We start from the raw sequence: 23,130 nt of genomic DNA, 5'->3' as shown, positions 1-23,130 counted from the left end.
ACACATTTCTTACCTCCTGTCTGGAGGAAAACCTGATTTTTCCCCTTTGCTGGTGGCTATACCTTGTACAGACTCTTAAGAACATATTTTCAGTACATCTGTACATACATTTGGCGATGATATTGGTGACCAGTGTAACATGAGCTTTCATTTGAGACCTCCCATGACATTCTTTGGTCAACTAGAATGAGTTCTTGTAACCCACTTCCCTGTTAGTATTAATGGCTTCTTGGGTCACACCAGGATACATGGGTTATATTTGTAATTCTGCCATTTACTTGCTGTAACCTAATTTAACTGCTCCTTGCTCAGTTTACCATTTTATAATGCCTGTGTGAGAGAATTATAAGACTATCTCACAAAAATATTTAAATTCTTTAAAGAATTTCTGTAAAGTGTTCTGCTGTCCTAAAATGAAAGGTGCTGTTAAATGCAAATTGTTGTTCACAAAAGACTTTATTTCATCTCTTAAAAGCCAAATCCTAATCTCACCAACATAGAGCAAGTTAATGGGCTTTGACTGTGGGAATCATGTTTAGTTTGGGAGTGGACTCAGAATTAATGCCGCAGCCTATGAAAGTGGAGTGTTATGTATTGGCCACTGTGCTCCTCCCTCTCTTGTATTCTTTGCTTAGACTCATGTATTACGGTCTTTGCCTGTCCATATTTGCCTTCTTCTATGTGGTGAGCCACAAAGACCTGGCACAGAGATCTTCACAGCACACAGGGATGTGGCGTACCCGTTCTCAGGGGTCCTACTGCTTTGGTCCCCGTGTCACAGGTTCATAGCTTTTAAGATAGTTGTGGTCTTACAACATCTGTTTAAGGGAGCGCAGGGTTTGGATTTCAGATAATTAAAGAGAGATCGTGGAGCTCCTGTATATGAAACTGGGAGCCCAGACCAACAATACAACATACCAAAGGGGGAGGGCCCTCACATGATAGTCTCTGTAGATGTAGTCAGTAATGCATATGCAGTATTATCTGAACAAAAGAAACAAGAAAGGGAAAACAGAAACAAATCTAATTGTGCTAAATACAAGACTAAGGAACTGATATTTAGATGTACTGAGCACCCACAACTTCAACTGAAGCCAGTGGGAGCTGTGAGAATTCAGCACCTCTGAAAAACAGACTATAAATGTGGTAAAAGTTTAAATCTATGTAGAAAATTCATGGAGGTCGTCCCTTCCCACAACAATGGGAAGTAAGAATTAGGAGATATATGAAAAGGACTCAGACTGCAACAAGAATTGGGAGAGAGAATGAATAAAATAGCTTGGAAGTTTTGCTGGCAGTAGATTAAATACTAAAATAGTTCACAAGAAAAAGCAGTTCCTTCACAAGGGTAACAGCAGCAGTAAATTATCAGATGAGTCAAGAAGACTTATCTAAAATCAAGACCCCATTATTTGGAAAGGAAGGTAACTGAACCTTTAAATGGAACCTTTTTAAACTGAGCAAATCTCTGGGTTTGCTATTGTAGTCATAAAGTTCTAAGAGTCTCATTAGCTGGTTAAGGTTTCTTCCCTTCACTCATGTAATGTTAGGGATGTGACATAATGATAAAAGAAAATAAATTATAAAACCATAGATAGATTCAGGGCGATGGGAGGTTTCAAAATAAAATCTAATATCTTCCAGAGAGCATGTTAAATTGTCATGTACTTTTTTCTGTATTTCCTTTTGCCACTTTGCTGATTACCCAGGTATCTGACGGTGTTTTTTTAAAAAGCTCTTGGGGTAGTTAAGACCAGATCTTTCTAAGTGCTTGAAAGCCTAATACAAGGTTCTCACCACCATCACCTCCCCTGAGGCCGATGGGATGAAAGCACTTTTCAGCGTGTTGCAGAAACAGGCCTTAGTTAGCCTCCTCCTGCACAACTCAGTTCAGTGAGACACAAGCCAGTGTGGATTTACAGTTGCTTCCATGAAGGTGCTGTGATTAGAGAATAACCTTAGTTATCGCTTGGAGTTCACATTCTCCGAGGTGTGGGTGGTGGTCAGCTTCTATAGTTGGTTGTGATATTACAAACTTCCAACTGTTTATCACAAAATAAGTTTGGCAGGGGAAACCTAATTCAGTAAGAGAAGTTTTAATAGATGTATCTCTTAGTAATCATTCGTAATGGGAAAGGGAAAGGAAAAGGATTATGGGGTTGGGAATATATAGGATAATATAATGGGATATTGATAGGGTTGTCTGGAGTTTGGCTGTGGTTTGGTCAGGGGGAAATTCCTTCCTTGAGTGTGGTAGTTGCAAAATTCTCCATAAAGCATCTGACTTTATAAACGGTATGTGCAGTAGGATTGGCAAAATATAAAAAAGTAAGAGATGGTGTTTCAGTGCAAACTGTGAACTGACTTGCTTTGTGGATTTAAGTCAGATTTTAATGTGTTTGAAAGTGGTATAATGGGGTTTTATTTCTCTCCAGTTCTTGGGTGTCTTTCTAATGGGTTAGATTAAAACTAACAGCATTCCACATCTTTCAGTCTATGCAAAAAGCCACCTCATTGTGCTCTTGAGATCAAATTGCCAGACGAGAGATAGGAAAACAGCAAGAACAAAGAAAAGCTAGCTGCACATGTTTAAAATGATTTTTATGCATTGCAGTGAAAAGGTTCATATAAAATTCAAAGAGGAGGTAAATGGCAATGAACTGAGTATTTTCCTTATTGTTTATTAATCAGGTGTTTGGTGTGTGTTGGATAGTTGGTTCGTTTTTGGTTTTGGCTTTTTAGTGATTGTTCCCCAGTGTATCAGAAAGCAAACACAGCTAGTAGAATTCATTTATCTTGGGTTTTCGCTGGCAAAAAGCAGGCTCAACAAACAAACAAAAGTAAAATGTCTCAGTGTAATAAAAAATTATTTGTGAATTTTTAAATCAGCTTGGTGGTTCTAGATTTTGAACCCTAAAAAAAGGAGGGATTTCAAAAAGACATTTACAATGGAGATTCTGATATGATTTATTGTTTCCCTTAGACTGATGCAGAAAAGCATTTGCAGGTCGAGCGGAATTCCCTGTGGTCCAGTGATGAAGTCAAGAAATCTGATGGAGGATCAGATAGTGGCATAAAGATGGAGTCTGGATCTAAATGGAGGCGAAATCCTTCCGATGTGTCTGATGAATCTGATAAAAGCACTTCTGGTAGGAAGAACACTGTCATTTCACAGACTGGTTCCTGGAGACGGGGCATGTCAGCTCAGATTGGCATTACTACACCGAGAACTAAACCTTCAACCACCTCAGGCTCACTGAAGACACCTGGAACAGGTGAGGAAAAATTTAACACACAGGCAGGCCAACAGTTTACATTGGAGAAATGAAGTGCTTAACTGCTTTCCTGTGGCAGGAGCTGAACTTCAACTAGTTCTATGTTTAATCGTAGATTGTGTGTGTGTGTGTGTATACAATATACTAAATCTCTGTGTTTCTGTTTTATGGCTCAAAGTGAATTTTAAATTATACTTATTATACTAAAATGCTTTGAGTATTGTTTGCCTGTTTTGAATGTCCCTTAAATTAGATTGTTCATTGGACACAGTGTTCGCAGTTCAATATTCTGGTTTCTTGTAATGGTAATTAGTGGAACTCCATTTTCATAGTCCTGGATTAAGAGTAACTCAGAATCTAGACTTTACGTGGCTAAGGATAGTTGTATGAAAGAAGCTTTTTCAATGATAACATAGCAACTGCATCTTAATTTATGTTAAAGCAAATTTTCAGATGGACTTCATCAGAGCTCTTAGTACATGCAAATTTGTGCAAGAGCATTAATAATATTTGTGCATGCAAATAGACGAATTACGCTTTTACTCACACTCGGTTGTATACCCTATTGTGAATGGAAATTTCAAGGTCTGTTTTGAAAATGTGGCCTTCACCAGTTATATACACTTTTTTTCTGAAGCTTATTTATTGTTGCTATATCATATCACTTCATTATTGACAAAAAGGGATCCAACCAATGGTAGTCATGAAGGAAAAACACATCTTATTTATCTGTCACTATTATTTAACAATCTGTTCACTGTTTTTTGTATTCTCAAGGGCAAACACACCAGATACTCTCTCCTGGCAAGCCTGCATATATAACTCTCAGTAGTGCAGTTTAATACAAACTGGATCATAATTGCATATTTTTGTATCTCATGATGCTTTGATGTTTACCATTTGCTTAGCATTTTCAATTTAAGTATTAGACTTCTTTTTCTATTTTTTAGGGAAAACTGATGATGCCAAGGTATCAGAAAAAGGTAGACTTTCTCCTAAAGCTGGACATGTTAAACGTTCTCCATCAGATGCAGGACGCAGCAGTGGTGATGAATCCAAAAAGCCTCCGGCAAGTAACTCTAGAACAGCTGCTGCTAATACAAATACATTTGGATTTAAGAAACAGAGTGGGTCAGCTGGAGGCATGACTATGATTACTGCCAGTGGTGCAACTATCACCAGCAGATCAGCCACACTGGGCAAAATCCCCAAATCATCTGGACTCATTGGTCGGTCCACTGGTCGGAAAACTAGTGTTGATGGCTCACAAAACCAGGACGATGGCTACTTAGCACTTAGTGCCCGCACTAATCTTCAGTATCGTAGTTTACCCAGACCCAGTAAATCCAGTAGCAGAAGTGGAGCTGGTAATAGATCTAGTACCAGTAGCATAGACTCCAACATAAGCAGCAAGTCAGCTGGGTTGCCTGTCCCAAAAATGAGAGAGCCAGCTAAGGTATCCCTCGGAAGCTCTCTGCCAGGTCTGGTCAACCAAACAGATAAAGAGAAAGGGATATCGTCTGACAACGAAAGTGTGGCTTCGTGTAATTCTGTTAAAGTGAACCCTGCATCACAGACTACTTCCAGTGGAGCTCAAAGCACTCACCAGCAAGGAGCCAAGTACCCTGATGTGGCCTCCCCCACTTTGCGCAGGTAGGCACAAAATTTGTTCATTGTGGAAGTACATTAACTGTAGTTATACAATTGTGGCTGTTCAGGCTAGGGACTGGCTAAGTTTTGTGGGCTCTTACTAATATGTGTGCTAGGCTGAGGTCTTTGTACTGAAATTCAATTTCACAGCTAGTAAATATGTGCGCCAGTAATATTGTAAATATTTATTGCATTACAGGACAGTAGCAGACTTAAACATTTGAAATTGATTGTTAAGCCCTCCCCCAAATGATCGCAGTTGTGGCTAATTCAGAATAAAGTTAGTACTTGAAAACATTATAAAGGCTGAAATATAAACCCACAACAGCAAGGTTATAGGCTCCTGTAGAACTACTAATTCCACCTAGGGTGACCAGATGTCCCGATTTTATCGGGGCAGTCCCGATTTTAGGGGACTTGTCCCGCGTCCCGACCTTACATTGGTCAGAATGCCCTTTGTTCCAATATCGGGACTGTCCAGACCGCAGCCGCGGCACCACCGCTTACCGCTTCCTGGGGCAGCTCCCGGTGCCCGCCTGCCGGCAGGAGCGCAACATGCTGCAGGAGCGGGGCTTGCAGGCGCCAGGAGCGGGCAGAGAGCCCCCCGCCCACCCCATCCGACCCACCACACTAGGAGCCAGAGGGACCTGCCTGCCGGATGCTTCCCGGGACGGAAGCTGCCCCAGGTAAGCACTGCTGAGGCTCCCCACCTCGCCCCCTGGCAGGTCCCTCTGGCTCTTAGGGTCAGAGAGGGACGGGGGGCAAGGGGCTCTCTGCGCACTGCCAATGCCTGCAAGCCCCACTCCACAGCTCCGGCAGCGCCCATTGGCGCTTTTCCCAGCCAGTGGGAGCCACGGAGCTTGCACTTGTGGCAGGCACAGCACGTGGAGAGTGGAGACCCCCTCCCTCGCCGCTCTCACCCTAGGAGCCAGAGACCTCCCAGCAGGGCTGGTGAGTACGGCTAGGGAAGGGGGCAGGGTGTGAAGGTGAGTGTCTGGGAGGTGTGTGTCGGGTGGGTGCTGGGCTGTGAGGGTGTGGAGGGCACTGGGCAGTGGGGGAGGTTTGTGTGTTTTGGGGTGTTGGGAAGGGGGGGAGATCTGTGTGTGTCAGGGCACTGGGCAGTGGGGGTCTGTGTGGGGCATTGTGTAGTTGTGGTGGTGGGGCTGTGGGGAAGGGCACTGGGAGGGAGGGAGGGGAAATCTGTGTGTATTGGGAAACTAGCGAGTGGGGGGTTCTGTGTGGGGTGCTGGGCACTATGGTGGGGCTGTGAGCAGGGGAGCACTGGGCGGGGTGTGTGTGTGCACAGCACTGTGCATTTGTGGTGGAAGGGCTGTAGGGGGGCTCTGGGCATAGTGGATCCAGGGGGCGCTGGGCAGGGGAGCTGTGTGGCGCAGCATGGGCCCACCCCCAACAGGAAGGGGCACGCTGGTAGCACAAGGCCCGGCGGACCAGTGTGCCTCTGGCTCCAGTCGGGGCTGTGCACCTGTGTCTGTCTCTTCTCCACTCCCACTCCCACCCCCCACCCCGTTCACCCAATGTGTCCTGATATTTCACTCTTGTGATCTGGTCACCCTAATTCCACTCCATTGTACTTACACATTGTGCAGGAACACAGCGAACCAGTCCAAAGTTTGGCCAGATTTACACATTGAAGTCAATGGAGTTACTCCAGATAGTGTGAGAATGTAATGTGACCCAGTATATTTACATTTGTTCACTTACTTGGCCCAATACAGTATCTCACTCGGTTACATGTAACGTTGTCCTGTGTGGGGAGACTCTTTACCGTAGGTGCCCGAGTATGTAGGTACAGAACAGCTTAATTAAAGGTACTATGTCAGCCGCATTGAATTTTCTTATTTTTTACAAAAATCTTCTTTCATGTAATGATTTATTTCCTAGCTTTTTCTGACCTTATATATTCCCTTCCCTTCCCCATTATTTTTAACACAAGTACTTGGGTGAGTGGGAGTTAATTTCCTTGCTTTTCTGCAACATTTGCATCAATGTCTTGACTGTAGCAAAGATATGCATTAACATTATTTTCCGCTTTAATTTGACATCATAAGTAACATAGTCTCTTTTGAGTTGCAGTGTTCTGGATTTCATTGTTGTCTTGACATCATAATTTCATCTCTGTACAAGGACACTGACATCATCCTACTTCAAATGAAGTGAGGATGTCACATTCTGTTCAACTTGCCAACTTAAGCGTAACTCCTGTAATGGTGGTTTGGGTTCCAGCTAGGCACAAAAGGAATACTTCATTTCTTTTGAAATGAATGGCCATCTTTGAAAAGCCTGTGCAAGTATAATTCAGCATGACCTGTGTAGTTTAGTGATTCTCCTATTTCTGGACATCGTTAGAAAAGTTATGTCTTGTTGAAAAATTAATTTCTAGCAATTACTATTTTAAAACAAAAAACTAGAAGATTGTTTGTTGTTCTGATATTATACTGCAAATGAAAAATGTCCATGTTGCTTGCCTCAAATATATTAATAATCAAAGTCAATTGTACATTTCTGTTGATGACCAGAAAACCATTTTGCTAGACCCGTCGTTGGTATAACGTTTGAACTACATGCAACTTTTAAGAATAGACACTGAGAGAATGTCAGGTGTCTTAGAGAGATTTTTGTGGAGGAGGTTAAGGTTCAATCTAAACCTTCACTTTCTCGGTTAGCTATTTCATGTTTCAGTTGTCACCAGACTATGTAAATAAATGTGTCCCTGGCAGAGCTAAATCGCTTGTAGTGGAATTTGCCTAGTGTGTTTATTGCTGGGCACTAGCTCTGTCATTGTGTAATATTGAGAATGTTGTTGCACTCTTTGTGTTTAATTAATATTCCATGCTGATTTGACACGCAAATAAGCATCTATAACTATAAAAAGACAGCAGTAAAGACTGCTACTTCTGTATGCCAGTCAGCCTCACCTCAGTCCCTGGAAAAATCATGGAGCAGGTCCTCAAAGAATCAATCCTGAAGCACTTGCATGAGAGGAAAGTGATCAGGAACAGCCAGCATGGATTCACCAAGGGAACGTCATGCCTGACTAATCTAATTGCCTTTTACGATGAGATTACTGGTTCTGTGGATGAAGGGAAAGCTGTGGATGTATTGTATCTTGACTTTAGCAAAGCTTTTGACACGGTCTCCCACAGTATTCTTGTCAGCAAGTTAAGGAAGTATGGGCTGGATGAATGCACTATAAGGTGGGTAGAAAGCTGGCTAGATTGTCGGGCTCAACGGGTAGTGATCAATGGCTCCATGTCTAGTTGGCAGCCGGTATCAAGTGGAGTGCCCCAAGGGTCGGTCCTGGGGCCGGTTTTGTTCAATATCTTCATAAATGATCTGGAGGATGGTGTGGATTGCACTCTCAGCAAATTTGCGGATGATACTAAACTGGGAGGAGTGGTAGATACGCTGGAGGGGAGGGATAGGATACAGAAGGACCTAGACAAATTGGAGGATTGGGCCAAAAGGAATCTGATGAGGTTTAATAAGGATAAGTGCAGGGTCCTGCACTTAGGATGGAAGAATCCAATGCACCGCTACAGACTAGGGACCGAATGGCTAGGCAGCAGTTCTGCGGAAAAGGACCTAGGGGTGACAGTGGACGAGAAGCTGGATATGAGTCAGCAGTGTGCCCTTGTTGCCAAGAAGGCCAATGGCATTTTGGGATGTATAAGTAGGGGCATAGCGAGCAGATCGAGGGACGTGATCGTTCCCCTCTATTCAACATTGGTGAGGCCTCATCTGGAGTACTGTGTCCAGTTTTGGGCCCCACACTACAAGAAGGATGTGGATAAATTGGAGAGAGTCCAGCGAAGGGCAACAAAAATGATTAGGGGTCTAGAACACATGACTTATGAGGAGAGGCTGAGAGAGCTGGGATTGTTTAGCCTGCAGAAGAGAAGAATGAGGGGGGATTTGATAGCTGCTTTCAACTACCTGAAAGGGGGTTCCAAAGAGGATGGCTCTAGACTGTTCTCAATGGTAGCAGATGACAGAACGAGGAGTAATGGTCTCAAGTTGCAGTGGGGGAGGTTTAGATTGGATATTAGGAAAAACTTTTTCACTAAGAGGGTGGTGAAACACTGGAATGCGTTACCTAGGGAGGTGGTAGAATCTCCTTCCTTAGAGGTTTTTAAGGGTCAGGTTTGACAAAGCCCTGGCTGGGATGATTTAACTGGGAATTGGTCCTGCTTCGAGCAGGGGGTTGGACTAGATGACCTTCAGGGGTCCCTTCCAACCCTGATATTCTATGATTCTATGATTCTATGTTAAATACTACCCCCCTTGAATCTGAAAGCAAATATATTTTCTACACTCATGTGAAGGGTAAAATTCCATAATTAAATTATTTTATGAAAGTCTAGCACTGTCTTAATTGTTCAAGCATATCTCATCTATCACTTTCTGTCATGTGAAAACAATTTATATTACATAGAAGACAATGCATGTTTTTATGCCACTTGTTTGTGAGCCTTAGTGTTCACTCTTCTCTTGATGCATCCCTAAGGACACAACCCAATAGTCAGCTTAGTTATGCCTGTTTCTTGTCAAAACTCGGAGAGGAGGAAAAATATTCTCATTGTCTGTAGGATGTCTCCTTCCAAGGTTAACCTTTAGACTGACACTGCCAACTTGCTGAGTTGGGCTGGTTCTGCATTCAAAAGGTAGATTCTTCAGACCCCATCCTCCTTGGATGTCCAGCTCCACGACTCTTTTTTATTTATTTAATTATCTCATTTAATTAGGTTTTGGGAATCAATATGCCAGGAGACATTATCCATACGACAAGATCATCCCAGTGGGGCTGGGAGTCGTACATATTGACTATATTCTAGGTGGTGACAATCTGTTTTAAAGAAAGGAATTTGTCATTGTTCTACGGTAGCACTATGAAAATATCCTTATCTCCCTCCCTATCTAGTTTCTTTTGCGGTATTGACTCCAAGTTCAGAGAAAAGTTAGCATTAGTTTGACCTCAAAAATCTCCATTACTCAAAGACATTCTTCACCTTCTTGGTCTGATGGCATGCTTGTTGTAAGTACGCTCAGCAAATTAAGCTAAATTAAGAGATAAACACCCTCATAGTACATTCTAGAAGCAGGGCTTGCTATATAAATTGCAGGGATCTCCTCTGTTAAATCGCCACTATGTAGTGATCATATTTGCTCCTAAGAAGAAATCTAGGACTCCCTTAAGGAAGTTGTTTAGGGATAATAGAAGATGGTATATTGTTATGTTCCTAGCAGAGTGCTGTTTGAAATCTCCCAACCACTGATCCGCGTGGGTGACATTTTCAAAAGCACTTAAGTGATTTAAGAGCATATATCCAATTTTCAAAAGTGATATAGGCACTTAGAAGTCTAGGTGCCACTGACTTTCAATGAGACTCGGGTTCCAAAGTGCTTAAGGCCCTTTGAAAATGGATATCTTGAATAGTTCAGGTGCTTTTGAAACTTTCCTCCAATAGCTCTTCTGAAGGTAATAGAGGCTATTTGCATGATTTAGACAGGGCAGTGTTTTTAGGGGTAAATTATCAGACTTTCCCTTCTAGGTGTCATTGACTTTCATAGGGGAGTTCTTCAGATACTTACTTTTGTATGGGCCACTCGGTGATAAATGCAAAAGTCAAAATCTTTTCCTCAGAAATCTGTGTTATCTTTCAAAATATGATTTGAGTAATCTGTATTTATAGATCTGAACAAAGGCCAGTCTAATATTCCATGCTTTAAAGTCATCAGTTCAGTATTATCACAGGTAAAATCCATTTCCTTCAGGAAACAGAAGATAAAATGGCTAATATATTTTAGTTCTGTGAAAGTTATGTTTGAAGTTTCATAGAAGGAAAAGTTAAGATGTGTCTGAAATTGGCATAATAATTTTCTTTGGGTTTTATTAATGGCAAGGAAGGGAAAAGGAAGCCCATCAATTCATGGTTGTCGATATGAATCTAAGAAAGACAATTTACAGGCAGGAAATTTCTTTAAAGCAGAGCTTATCTTTCTCTCTCTTTTCGATTTAGCTAGCAACAAAAAATTCTTTTTCTGAAGCACCGGTTTTCAGTCTATTATCATAGTTACCATTGTACCATTTCCTATAGATGTAACATCTGAGGTCTCATTATAATTGAATATGTAATTTTCCAGTAATAGTTTTTCAGGTGTCTAAGGACAAATAATATATGTATAAAGTATCGTTAAGTCATTTTACATTCCATTTCATGAAGTTTTTGTTACATTCTCTGAACTTTTTTCACAGACTTTTTGGTGGAAAACCAAGTAAACAAGTTCCAATCACAACAGCTGAAAATATGAAAAATTCAGTGGTGATCTCCAATCCTCATGCTACCTTGAACCAGCCGGGTAACCTTGATTCTCCTTCTGGCAGCGGTATACTGAGCAGTGGGGGCAGCAGTCCTCTTTACAGTAAAAACACAGACATGAACCAGTCTCCATTAGCCTCTAGTCCCAGTTCGGCCCATTCAGCTCCCTCCAACAGTTTAACTTGGGGTACCAACGCAAGTAGCTCTTCCGCTGTTAGCAAGGATGGCATTGGATACCAGTCTGTCAGCAGTCTTCACACCAGCTGTGAATCCATTGATATCTCTCTCAGCAGTGGAGGTGGGCTGAGCCATAACTCATCCAGTGGCTTGATCGCAGCTTCTAAAGATGATTCTTTGACTCCCTTTGTCAGAACCAACAGTGTTAAGACAACTTTGTCTGAGAGGTGAGTAGGTTTAAATTTAGACTCCATTAATATGTAGTATATGTTCATATCTTAAAAATCAGTGATGTGACAACTGTAACTAACATTTCATGATTACAATTCAGATTGCCATTCCTACAAGGTAAATATTGAATGATACTACCACAACATACAAAAATAGCCATTTCAACCAAGGAATTCAGTTCTGAATTACATTAGCTGTGGGGATGGGTTCAGAAGAGTCTTTCATTTGCACTTGCCACTGCTGTGGGACATTTTTAATTACTCAGTGCTACCTCCTATTTGAATTTCACATATCTTCTTATCTTTCTGTATCAGCTGATCTAGTAGTGGTGTACAATACCAGCATTTTAATCTTATCTTGAGAAGCCAAGTATTTCTGGTTAAAATTAATGAGTTTGTTTTAATAATATTTCACACAATTAGGGTCTGGACAATAAGTGCTTGGATACAGTGGTGATTAGTCTGGTATATGAACCGAAGTAGAACAGAAAATTTCTTTCAGAGCAAACAAGAGTGCACTGTCTGTAGAAGGCAGTGTCTGAAACCTTGGAATTTAGCCTTACCTTATTGTATGACTTTATTACTAAAACTTTGTTGCATCTTTGTAACAGAAAACAACTACTAAAAAAAAATGTTCTAACAGTTTTTTGTTTTAACTCCTTCCCCTTTCTCTCCATTTTTCATGCTAATATTCCTTCTCTTGTTTTCTGTCTCATTGGACTTGTTCTTCTAGCCCTCTCTCTTCCCCTGGTGCTAGTCCCAAATTCTGCAGAAATACTTTACCCAGGAGACAGGACAGGTAATGCTGTCTCAAGGCAGTAGAATGCACAAAGGCTCTGGGTTTTGTTGCCCACATTTATAAAGCAAAGTGTCTTGTGAGAGATGGGCTCAGTTGAGACCTCTGCTGTGTTTGTTGTTCAGATGTAAATTGTGACACAGACATGCCAGTGAGAGTCGACTTAATTAAATCTGGGGGTGGCATACAGAGTTGACAGATGTAGTTCGTGGGGTTTTTGTTGGGTTTTTTTGTTTGGTTTCTTTTGTTTCTTTGACAAAGGCAATTTTAAAATCCTGCAATTCATATCTACCATGATGAACTCTCACTAGCATTTCAGCATTCCTATGGCATGCTGCTTTTTTCACTGCGTTTCAGGCTTTTCACCTTTGTCATGAAGTTCAAGTGTTGTTCAGTACACTCAGTGTTGTAAGTCCTTTACTCCAGTTTGATTCGTAGGTGTCTTGCAGGCTTGTGTGTGTGTCCTTTCTTGTAACAATGAATGCAGGAAGGTGAGAGATGGTGGACATGAAGTTAATGACTCCAGCTTGCTTTTGCACTCAGCTATGATATGGCCACTCCTACATCTAGGAGCTGACAATGATATTAGCTAGAGGGCTAGACAGTAAATTAATGTATTTAAACAGGGTATTTATTTCAGTTAAAAACAAACCCTCCTCATAAAATGAAAAGCCAGTTGTCCATTTGCCAGTTAAGTGAAAATACAACACTTTAAATATTTGCTTTTTGCAAATTCTAATAGATTGATTTCAATCTGAAGATGGAATTTAAGTTGAAATACAGAAACACTGAAAACCTCTGTGCCCATTTGAAAAAGCAGCCACTATATTTACATTGCAACTAAGGCTGTGTCTACACTACAGCTTACGCGGACATAACTTATGTCGCTCAGGGGTACTATAAACCACCCCTCTGAGCAACGTAAATTAGGTCGGCATAAGTGCTGGTGTGCACAGCGCTATGTCGGCAGGAGAGCTTCTCCCGCTGACATAGATTCTGCTGCTCGCAGAGGTTGGCTTTTTTATGCCCTCTCCCATCAGCACAGAGTGTTTTCACCACACGTGTTGCAATGGTGCAGCTGTATCACTACCGCTGGGCCGCTGCAGTGCTGTTTGCATAGACATGGCCTAAGTGACCGTAATTGATTGCATTTGCTCTATGATGAAGGCAGAAGGAAATGGTATGAAGGCGTCTTTTGACTTGGAGATATTATCAGTATTCACAAGTCGGTGGCTGCACACCTGCTTAAATATATATTTTTAAGCATTCATTTGAAGCATGGTCTTTTATTTTTTAAAGAGCCATTTTTGTTCACTATGTAAAGGAGAAATAGCAAGGCCACCATTGTGAGCAGATGAAATTCATTAGCATGATACCAAATGCATGTATCACACGATCCACACATGCCTAGGAGGCTTTTGTTGTTGTTGTTGCATGTTTACTTAGATAGGGTGCATCACTTTTTCCTCTGAAAATGTGATGCAGGTGTTAATACTTTTCTCCTCGTCCTGATTTTTAATCCTCCCCTTTTGTTCTTCTCTGAAGTTCTTTTCTTTTAACTTTTCTACAGCGACCCACATCTTGATAGGAACACTTTGCCTAAGAAGGGATTCAGGTATTGGTGTTTCCACATAGTATAACAGCTTTTGTTGTGGTTTTGGAGCTTTGCTTTGTGTTTCTGTTGTGGCTGTTCGTGGTGGTCTCTGCTTTTGCAGGGGGTGGCAGCAGTCTTTCTTTCTTTCTTTCTTTTTAAACACCTCAAAGAAGGCCCTTTTCCAACATGTTTCTTTTCTTCATCCAGTGGCTTCACTGCTTGAGCAGGAACTGTGGCTTTTGCTGGCTGAATTGCTGAATAGTATCTCATAAACCATCATTGGGCTTGATTTGAAAGCAATAATTTGCAGCTTTTATGGCTAGTGCACTAAACTAGGTGTATCCATTTTCACAATGCAGTTCCTGGAACCTTGAAGATTTATTTAAGAAAAAATTGATTTACAACATCTTAATGAACTTCTTAGGATGAAATTGAAAACAAGCATTTTAAAAGTGTGTTTGCTTCAGAATACACTTTTAATGGATCTCTAGAGAGACAATTTTTGGCATGATAGAAAAAAATACAACCTGACAAACATTTGGTAAATGTCTGTTCCTGAAACACCATTGATATGTAGGGAGTATTGAAATCTAGAAAAAAAGCACTGAGAAACATTTTTCCTCCCTTAGTAAACAGAAGCAATTTTAGTGAAATTATTAACTTTAAGGCTACAAATTAAATGCTTTAAGTCGATGTTACAGACTTCACGGAAAATATCTGGCCAGTTTAAAACATTTAAACTTTAGACTTGCTTTATGCTGCTTTTAGGTTCACTGAACCAATGGCTTCAAATTGCAGCTGCAATTTATTCTGCACTATAAACACATTGTTCTTTGTGTCAGCTTTATCACACTGAGCTGGGTGCTAAAAGCATTTCATAGAATGAAATTTTTGTGTAAAATGTGTCTATGGCTGTCAAATGCGCATCTAGTTAATAAACACTATCTTTTAAGATTGAAACATTTGAGGGCTGAAGAGGTAGGTATTAATTTTGTATTATTTTTATTTTAAATAGGTGTTAAAATAAAGTGACTATTAAAGGCCCCAGTCCTGCAAAGATGTATGCATGTGCATAACTTTAAAGATGCAAGTAGTCCGAAATCAGTGACTATAACTATAGGATTGAGGCTAAGGCATAAGAAAAGAATGTACTTTTAAAAAACTCTCTTGGCCAAGTTCTTACAATGTTCGTTGTTCTTAATTGGCAAACAATATTTTACTATATTTAATGCAATGTGATCACCTGTATGCCTAAATTAGATGTTAAATAGAACTCCAAATTAATATGAGTTATGTTTGACTGATTTTTTTTTAATTTGAAGCCAATCCTCTTTATAAAGAGATTAATTCCCCATAAATATTTACTTTCTAAGACCAGATGACATATCTTAGCAAAGATACAGAAACCCATAAGTAAAATTCCATTGAGCTTAATTGGGTGCTATTTTTAAGATAAAAGGGACAATAACATTAGGGCTATTTTTGGACAAAAGTTATACTCTTTGAGTAAAAACAAATATAGCTATTATTTACAAGCAATTAGACCTCATGTAGGTTTGGCCATTTTGACTTTTAAAAAAAAGTTGAAAGTATCTTGTCAGTTGTCATCTGTACCTGTTTGGCACATTTTATGACATTCTATCTATATATTATGTGACAGACCCAGAGCAGTGGGGTACAGGAGTCTGGTCTTATTGGGATCCAGGAAGTGGGCGGGCGAGGCTCGCCCACTGCTAAAGGATCCCCCCCCAGCCTAACGGGCAGATCCACAGGGCCTGGAGAGCCAACTAATTACGGGGGACAACTAATGAAAAGCAGGGACGGGAGTGCGGTCAAAGGGTCAAACGAAGGGAACCGGACGGGGACACCGAGCAGAGAACCCCGGACAGCGCCCACCGCTCCTCAAAGGCGTCAAGGGAGTCGGTGGACGCCGCCCAGAGGAACTCCGCTCGGAGACGTGAACGGACAGAGGATCGGAAATAGGCCCCGCAGTCGCAGGAGACTCCATCGGCCAACCTCCTCACCCTGGTTTTATAGATGGCCACTTTAGCCAGGGCCAGGAGGAGGTTGACCAGGATACAGGAGTCTGGTCCTATTGGGATCCAGGAAGTGGGCGGGCGGAGCTCGTCCACTACGAAAGGAGCCCCCCCCAGCCTAAGGGGGAGATCCACAGGGCCTGGAGAGCCAACTAATTACGGGGGACAACTAATGAAAAGCAGGGACGGGAGTGCGGTCAAAGGGTCAAACGAAGGGAACCGGACGGGGACACCGAGCAGAGAACCCCGGACAGCGCCCACCGCTCCTCAAAGGCGTCAAGGGAGTCGGTGGACGCCGCCCAGAGGAACTCCGCTCGGAGACGTGAACGGACAGAGGATCGGAAATAGGCCCCGCAGTCGCAGGAGACTCCATCGGCCAACCTCCTCACCCTGGTTTTATAGATGGCCACTTTAGCCAGGGCCAGGAGGAGGTTGACCAGGATACAGGAGTCTGGTCCTATTGGGATCCAGGAAGTGGGCGGGCAGAGCTCGTCCACTACGAAAGGAGCCCCCCACAGCCTAAGGGGGAGATCCACAGGGCCTGGAGAACCAACTAATTACGGGGGACAACTAATGAAAAACAGGGACGGGAGTGCGGTCAAAGGGTCAAACGAAGGGAACCGGACGGGGACACCGAGCAGAGAACCCCGGACAGCACCCACCGCTCCTCAAAGGCGTCAAGGGAGTCGGTGGACGCCGCCCAGAGGAACTCCGCTCGGAGACGTGAACGGACAGAGGATCGGAAATAGGCCCCGCAGTCGCAGGAGACTCCATCGGCCAACCTCCTCACCCTGGTTTTATAGATGGCCACTTTAGCCAGGGCCAGGAGGAGGTTGACCAGGATACAGGAGTCTGGTAGAAGGCAAATATACTGGCCACTGGATGAATAGTTTTCTGTTCCCTGAGTGATCAGAGCAGGGTCAGGACCCTGCTAGAACCAATTAAGACAGGCAAGCTAATTAAGACACCTGGAGCCAATTAAGAACATACTAGAATCAATTATGGCAGGCAGGCTAATCAGGACATCTGGTTTAAAAAAGGACCTCCCATCAGTTAGTGGAGTGTGTGCGAGGAGCAGGGTGTTAGAAGGCATGCTGCTGGAGGACTGAGGAGTACAAGCATGATCGGCTTCAGGAGGAAGATCCTGTGGTGAGGATAAAGAAGGTGCTGGGGGAGGCCATGGGGAAGTAGCCCAGGGAGTTGTAGTGGTAGCTGTTACGCAGCCGTTACAGGAGACGTAGACAGCTGCTATCCACAGGGCCCTGGGCTGGAACCCGGTGTAGAGGGCGGGCCCGGGTTCCCCCCATCTTCCCCAACTCCTGATCAGACACAGGAGGAGTTGACCTGGTTTGTGAGCAACACCAGAAGGGAGGTCTAATTTAGAAAGGGATCTGGCTTGTTCCCGACCCACTATGTGGGACAACAGAGACTGTGGAGATTGTTCTCCATTTTCCCCATGCTGGCCAGTGATGAGGTTAGCTGACTGAACAGCAGGTTTGAGTCTTAGCAGAAGCAGCCAAACTGAGGGCTGCCATGAAACTCTGAGGTGAGCAAATCCTCCAAAAAGCGCAGAACCCACCAAGGTAGAGGAGGAACTTTGTCACAATAAACAAATACTTCTCATACGGTATTTCAAAGTGACATCTGTATCATTTCACATCTCTCATTATTATTATTATTAGTTGTATAGCACTTACAGTGGACTAGTTACTTCTAACACAGGTATAAGAACGGGGGAGAAACCCTGGCCCGATTAATATCATTGAGAGTTTTGTTATTGACTTCAGTGTAGCCAGGATTAAACCCGGTCCTTGGCCTGAAGAGAAGGGTAAACACAGTTTCCTTCATAATGATGTAATACTACGAATTCTGAACAAATGTGATATATTTCCAGGGGCCTATGTATTAATGTCTCCCTAATATGAATCATTGCAATACACATGGTTTAAAGGTCTACCTTTTAGCGGCTCCATTGATCTGAATCTGATTATAGTATGCCAAAGAGCCATGCCAAGGGACTTCAAAGATGAACTGAGCTGTTAAAATAGTGATAAAATTGTGGTATAAACTAAAACAAGCAAAGAAATTCCAAAGTAAAGTCACTGATTCTGCAAACACTGACTTATGTGCTTGACTGTAAGCATACATGTGTTTGCCAAATCAGCTCTTAAGGCTCCTTCCCTTGTACTTACCCATTGCAGAATCCATAGTAAAAAGATGCACTTTTTGAACTCCAGTGGAATGAGTTGGGGTTGGGATAAGAGCCTTAATTCAGAATTATATATCTTTTATATCACTTAGTCCTTAAATTTTATCTGAAGATTTTTTTCCCAAATAATATTTCTTCCAAGTACATCTTAAGATAAGTTTTGAAATAATTTCTGGTTTTGCAGGTACACCCCTTCATCCCAACTTCGTAGTCAAGAGGATGCAAAAGAATGGCTACGTTCACATTCGGCAGGAGGCCTTCAGGACACTGCTGTCAATTCTCCATTTTCATCTGGCTCCAGTATAACATCACCCTCTGGAACTAGATTTAATTTCTCCCAGCTTGGTGAGTAATTAAGCGTTATGATCAGTGTAACATAATGTGACAGGGTGTGCCTGGCCTTTGCAGCTCCCTGCAGGAGGCCCCGCAGTCCTACTTCATCCCACCTCAAGAAAGGAGCAGTGGAGCTGCCTAGAGAGGCCTCATGGAAGCAGCCAGTCAGAGCCCAGCAGACTCAGATAAAAGGAGTTGCAGGGCCTTAACCGATCAGTTCCTGGCTGGGACCAGAGGGGCATGGAAGGGTGCTCCTCTTTGGCCAAAGCAGCTTGAGGGAAACCAGTGTGTGGTTCTGGCTGTATTTGCTTAAACTGGGAAAGACAGGACCTGAGAACTTTAACCCTGAGGTCTGGGGTGAAGATAAGAAGCTAGGTGGGAAGAGGCACAGGGAAATAGCAGAGTATTGCAGTAAGAGGTACATGGCTGTTGTTTATAGGGTTCCTGGGTTGGAACCCGGAATAGTGGGCCAGCCTGGGTTCCCCCACTGGACACCACTAAAGTTGTGTAAACCCTGAGAAGGTGACAAGGCTCACTGGGAACCCCAGGTGAAAGGCTGAATTTAAAGGGCCCAGAGCTGGTGCTGCCCAGAACCGGACAGGGCAGATATACAGGTTTTGTTGGACTTTTTGCTCACCTGGAAGGGTTTCATTTTGACTGTGAGCCAGCTGAAGGGCTGAGCCACTGAAGCAGGAGCAAGAAGTGCTTAAGAGGTGAGTGCACCCTGTTACACATATTGTCTATTTTGAAAGTAGTGAATTTAACAATGTACGTTTCTTCTCACAGGCCCAAATGCCCTACCTAGCTCTGGGTACAGCATGCTACCATCTAGCTTCAATTCAGGAAATATTTATCTTGACTGTGATAAGATAGGCCTTTGGGTGCTGACCAGTCAGCACTGTTCTGTGGTGTGATCAAAAGTGGTACATCTGAATTGACCCTATTCAGAATGGTGCTGTGCGTATAATCAAATGCCCTACATAAGATATTCACCTAAACTTCCCTACATGCTTAGATCTACTTCATCTTTAAACTCCAGGCACATTAAAAAATGTGATCATCTAAGCATTTGAGTATCTTTTATCATTGTATAGACTTTGTCAGCTTATTATGAAACCAGACAAAGCTTTATCCAACACAATCACAGACAAGCCAGTGGAATTTTAAGTTGGAAAGTTTACCATCCCTTCATTTGGTAACTTGGATTAAAATAAACACATTTTTAAATGGAAGAAATGTTAAAGTTGCTTAGAAGAAGCTATAAAATTCTGCTAGCTTTAATTAAATGTACTAGCATATGAAACAAAGTAATTTAAAGTTCTCATAGTCTTGAAATTCTATCCAGTAATAGACTTGCTTTCAACTTAAAAGCAACTGCACAGTAATTCCCTGTTCATTTAGGGCCCAGTTTAGATACATAAATCAGTACTTAGGCACTCAAGCTGGAACATCTGAATCAGAGGGGTTTCAAAATATTTTATATCAGAAACAAATATATTATGTATAACATTTTATTGTCTTTAAAGATATATAGATATAGATATATATACACAACATATGAGAGTTTTTATTGTCAGGGTTGCTCAGTTACTGGTTTTTGTAGGCACGGACTGTTGCTGGAACTCTTACCTGACACTATTTAAAACAGTTTATTTTTCTGTGTAAGTATCCATTTATTGTACGAGTTAAGCTTTCAGTGTGGTGTGTGGGCAGTTGTCTGTAGAAATCCTGTTATCACAAACACATCTGATGTCTGGTGCACCAGTTTAAAATATTTCTTAGTTACCTTTGCAGTTTATTTTGATGTGGAAAACATAAATCCTATGAGGTGACATATGTATACTTAATGTACTCTAAACAAAGGTTGTATCTCCAATAATCCGTAGTTAAGTTTTTAGTTTTTGTGTTAATTTTTAAAAAGCTGTATGCTAGAAAGATAAAGCAAAATATGAAAAAAAACCCACAAAAAAACCCAAAAGTTAAACCTATACCTGTGAGCTATCTGCATCCTAGTATTTATGGAACAGTTTGTGTACTATGTGATTTGTAGAAATTTGCTTGGTCACTTATTTCCAGTGCAATTTTGAGCTCAAGCAAAACTGTCCTAGCAACAATTTGAATGCACTGAAAGAAACAAGCTATAAACCAGTCAAAAATAGTTTTTGTCAAATCAACATCTAAAACAAAATTCAAGATAAATAGGGGGGGGGGTAACTTCCTAAAGTGTTCACAGCAAACAAGCTGCATCAGGTGCATGGAATTATATCACAAGTCAAGCAAAACCATATGACAGTCTTTGCAGGCTCAAAGTAAAAATGTTGGGGCTTTTACCTACTTTGGAATTTACATGAAGATCAACTATATGACCATATTTCATAAGTAATGCAGCTACCAGAAATGAAATTCATTAAGATGTTGTAAATCAATTATTTCTTCAAGGTTCCAGGAACTGCTTTGAGGAAAATGAATACAGCTAGTTTAGTGTGCTAGCCATAAAAGCTGCAACGTATTGCTTTCAAATCAAGCCCAATGATGGTTTATGAGATGCTTTTCAGCAATTCAGCCAGCAAAATGATAGTTAACTTTATCCTCAATAGAAGAGGAAGGTGATTGATTTGGGCTTTATCCTTCAGGACATTTTGGGCTCAAGAGACGCACTGCAAGGGAAGTAAACTTCCACTGACTTCAGTAGCAAGTGCTGACATGCAGGGCCAAACCCTTTTGGACACAGGTGTAATTATAGCTTTTTTCAAAGAAAAAAGAAACTGACCTTTTGTAAGAGAAATATGAACCATAACTCCGATGATAAATGAGCCCAAGATACCAAGAGAACATAATACCAGATATGAAATCGAGAGACCAGGGAGAGCTAGGACTCAGCAGTCCAATCTTCAACTTGACTCCTAACCAACTGTTTCTCAGTCAGAGGAACAGGTGAATAGTAACAAACCTAATGGAACATCAGACTGCTGAGTGGCAAGTTTGGCGAATGTTATCAAATTTTTTTCTCTGCAAAATGACTGAATAATAATAAAAACCAGACATAATTTTGCGCATGCGCGCGCACACAAAATCCAGAAAAAAGGTGGTCCTGGATGTAGAACTTACATATTCTAAACAACATTGGTCCTCACAGGGTATTTGAGGCAGGGGTAATATTTGTATAAAACCCTTGATCTATGTGTTCTGTATGCATGCAAGTATGTATGTCACTCAGTTGTAACTTACTGAGATCCCTTTCTGGAAAACACCAGTTGAAAATTGCAGTACTATTATGAAACTAAAGTTCTTTGAATTTGTAGCTACTCTTATATCCACATGAGAATGTCAGTCTTTCTGAGAGCTTTGAAGCAAATACTTCACAGATTATGCTGTTTATGAAAAAGATCAGGGGTTCTCAACTTCGTTGCACCGCCACCCCCTTCTGACAACAAAACTTACTTCACGACCCCAGGAGGGGGGACTGAAGCCCAAGCCCTACTGCTTCAGCCCTAGGCAGGGGACCTGCAACTTGATTCCTGCCACTCAGGGCTGATGCCCTAGGGCTTTGGCTTCAGCCCTGGGCAGTGGAGCTCAGGAGTCAGCCCTGGGCCCCAGCAAGTCTAAGCCAGCCCTGGTGACCCAATTCAAAGGGGGCCCCCTTTGGCGTCCCAACCCCCAGTTTGAGAACCGCTGCAAAAGATCATTTAAATTAGTTTGGGCTCTTTACTCCAGTTGGAGAGAGAACTATTCCAAATGAATTTAGAATTAATTAGTTCCTGCCTGTGTGGTGATATTGACTTGACTGAACTTCCAGTGTAAACATAAAGACTCAAAGGCCTGTGCCGAAGCTGACCTTTTTATTTTTAACTTAGTTTATATAGCTCTTGTATGAATCCACTGCATTGTAGGAAGGAAATTAAGCCAAGAAGATATGCAGGCAGAAATTTATATCTGATTATAAGAAAACAGTCTTTTTTCGGTAACTGCACAAGAAATAGGTAAGTAATTTCCTGTTCTACTATATATTCCTTACTTTTCAGCAAGCCCTACTACTGCGGTCCAGATGAGCTTGTCAAATCCAACCATGCTACGGACGCACAGCCTTTCCAATGCAGATGGTCCTTATGATCCTTACAGTGACACACGCTTCCGGAATAGCTCAATGTCACTAGATGAGAAGAGTAGAACTATGAGCCGCTCTGGGTCATTCCGTGATGGCTTTGAAGAAGGTAAATCAAGCTTGTGAAGGCACTGCTAATGGACTGGAAACCATTTACACTGAAGTCAATGGAAAAAGCTTCATTGACTTAAACAGGAATAGGATCAGGCCCATAATCCTACCAATTAAATTATTTAAAATTGAATGTTGTTAAGTGTCAAGTTATTTTGTTGTACCAGTTTTGAAAATGAAGGAGAAAAAGAATGTAAGGCAGTATCCAAAGCCCCTTACCATTAATGGAAAGACTCTCATTGATTTCACTGAGTTTTGGATCAAGCTCATAAAATGTAA

The 23,130-nt window shown here is 41.9% G+C and overlaps 1 protein-coding gene across 5 annotated transcripts in view; it reads left to right on the top strand.

Moving 5' to 3' along the window:
* The window catches only part of NAV2 (neuron navigator 2), a 678,242-nt gene that overhangs the window by 607,407 nt on the left and 47,705 nt on the right, over positions 1–23,130 (top strand). For 3 of the 5 annotated variants that reach the window (XM_073347852.2, XM_073347851.2, XM_073347847.2), the window contains 7 exons: positions 2,984–3,275; positions 4,226–4,928; positions 11,200–11,667; positions 12,404–12,469; positions 14,037–14,081; positions 18,490–18,650; positions 22,661–22,849. In XM_073347852.2, the coding sequence (XP_073203953.1) occupies positions 2,984–3,275; positions 4,226–4,928; positions 11,200–11,667; positions 12,404–12,469; positions 14,037–14,081; positions 18,490–18,650; positions 22,661–22,849 (1,924 nt within the window). The remainder of the gene's footprint in view (positions 1–2,983; positions 3,276–4,225; positions 4,929–11,199; positions 11,668–12,403; positions 12,470–14,036; positions 14,082–18,489; positions 18,651–22,660; positions 22,850–23,130) is intronic. The other 2 variants (XM_073347848.2, XM_073347849.2) reach the window with 2 other exon arrangements.

The sequence above is a fragment of the Lepidochelys kempii genome, chromosome 6 (assembly GCF_965140285.1).
Source record: "Lepidochelys kempii isolate rLepKem1 chromosome 6, rLepKem1.hap1, whole genome shotgun sequence".
Classification (NCBI taxonomy): Eukaryota; Metazoa; Chordata; order Testudines; family Cheloniidae; genus Lepidochelys; species Lepidochelys kempii.
The sequence above is the reverse complement of the archived record's forward strand: the minus strand, read 5'-3'. Positions and strand labels throughout refer to the sequence as shown.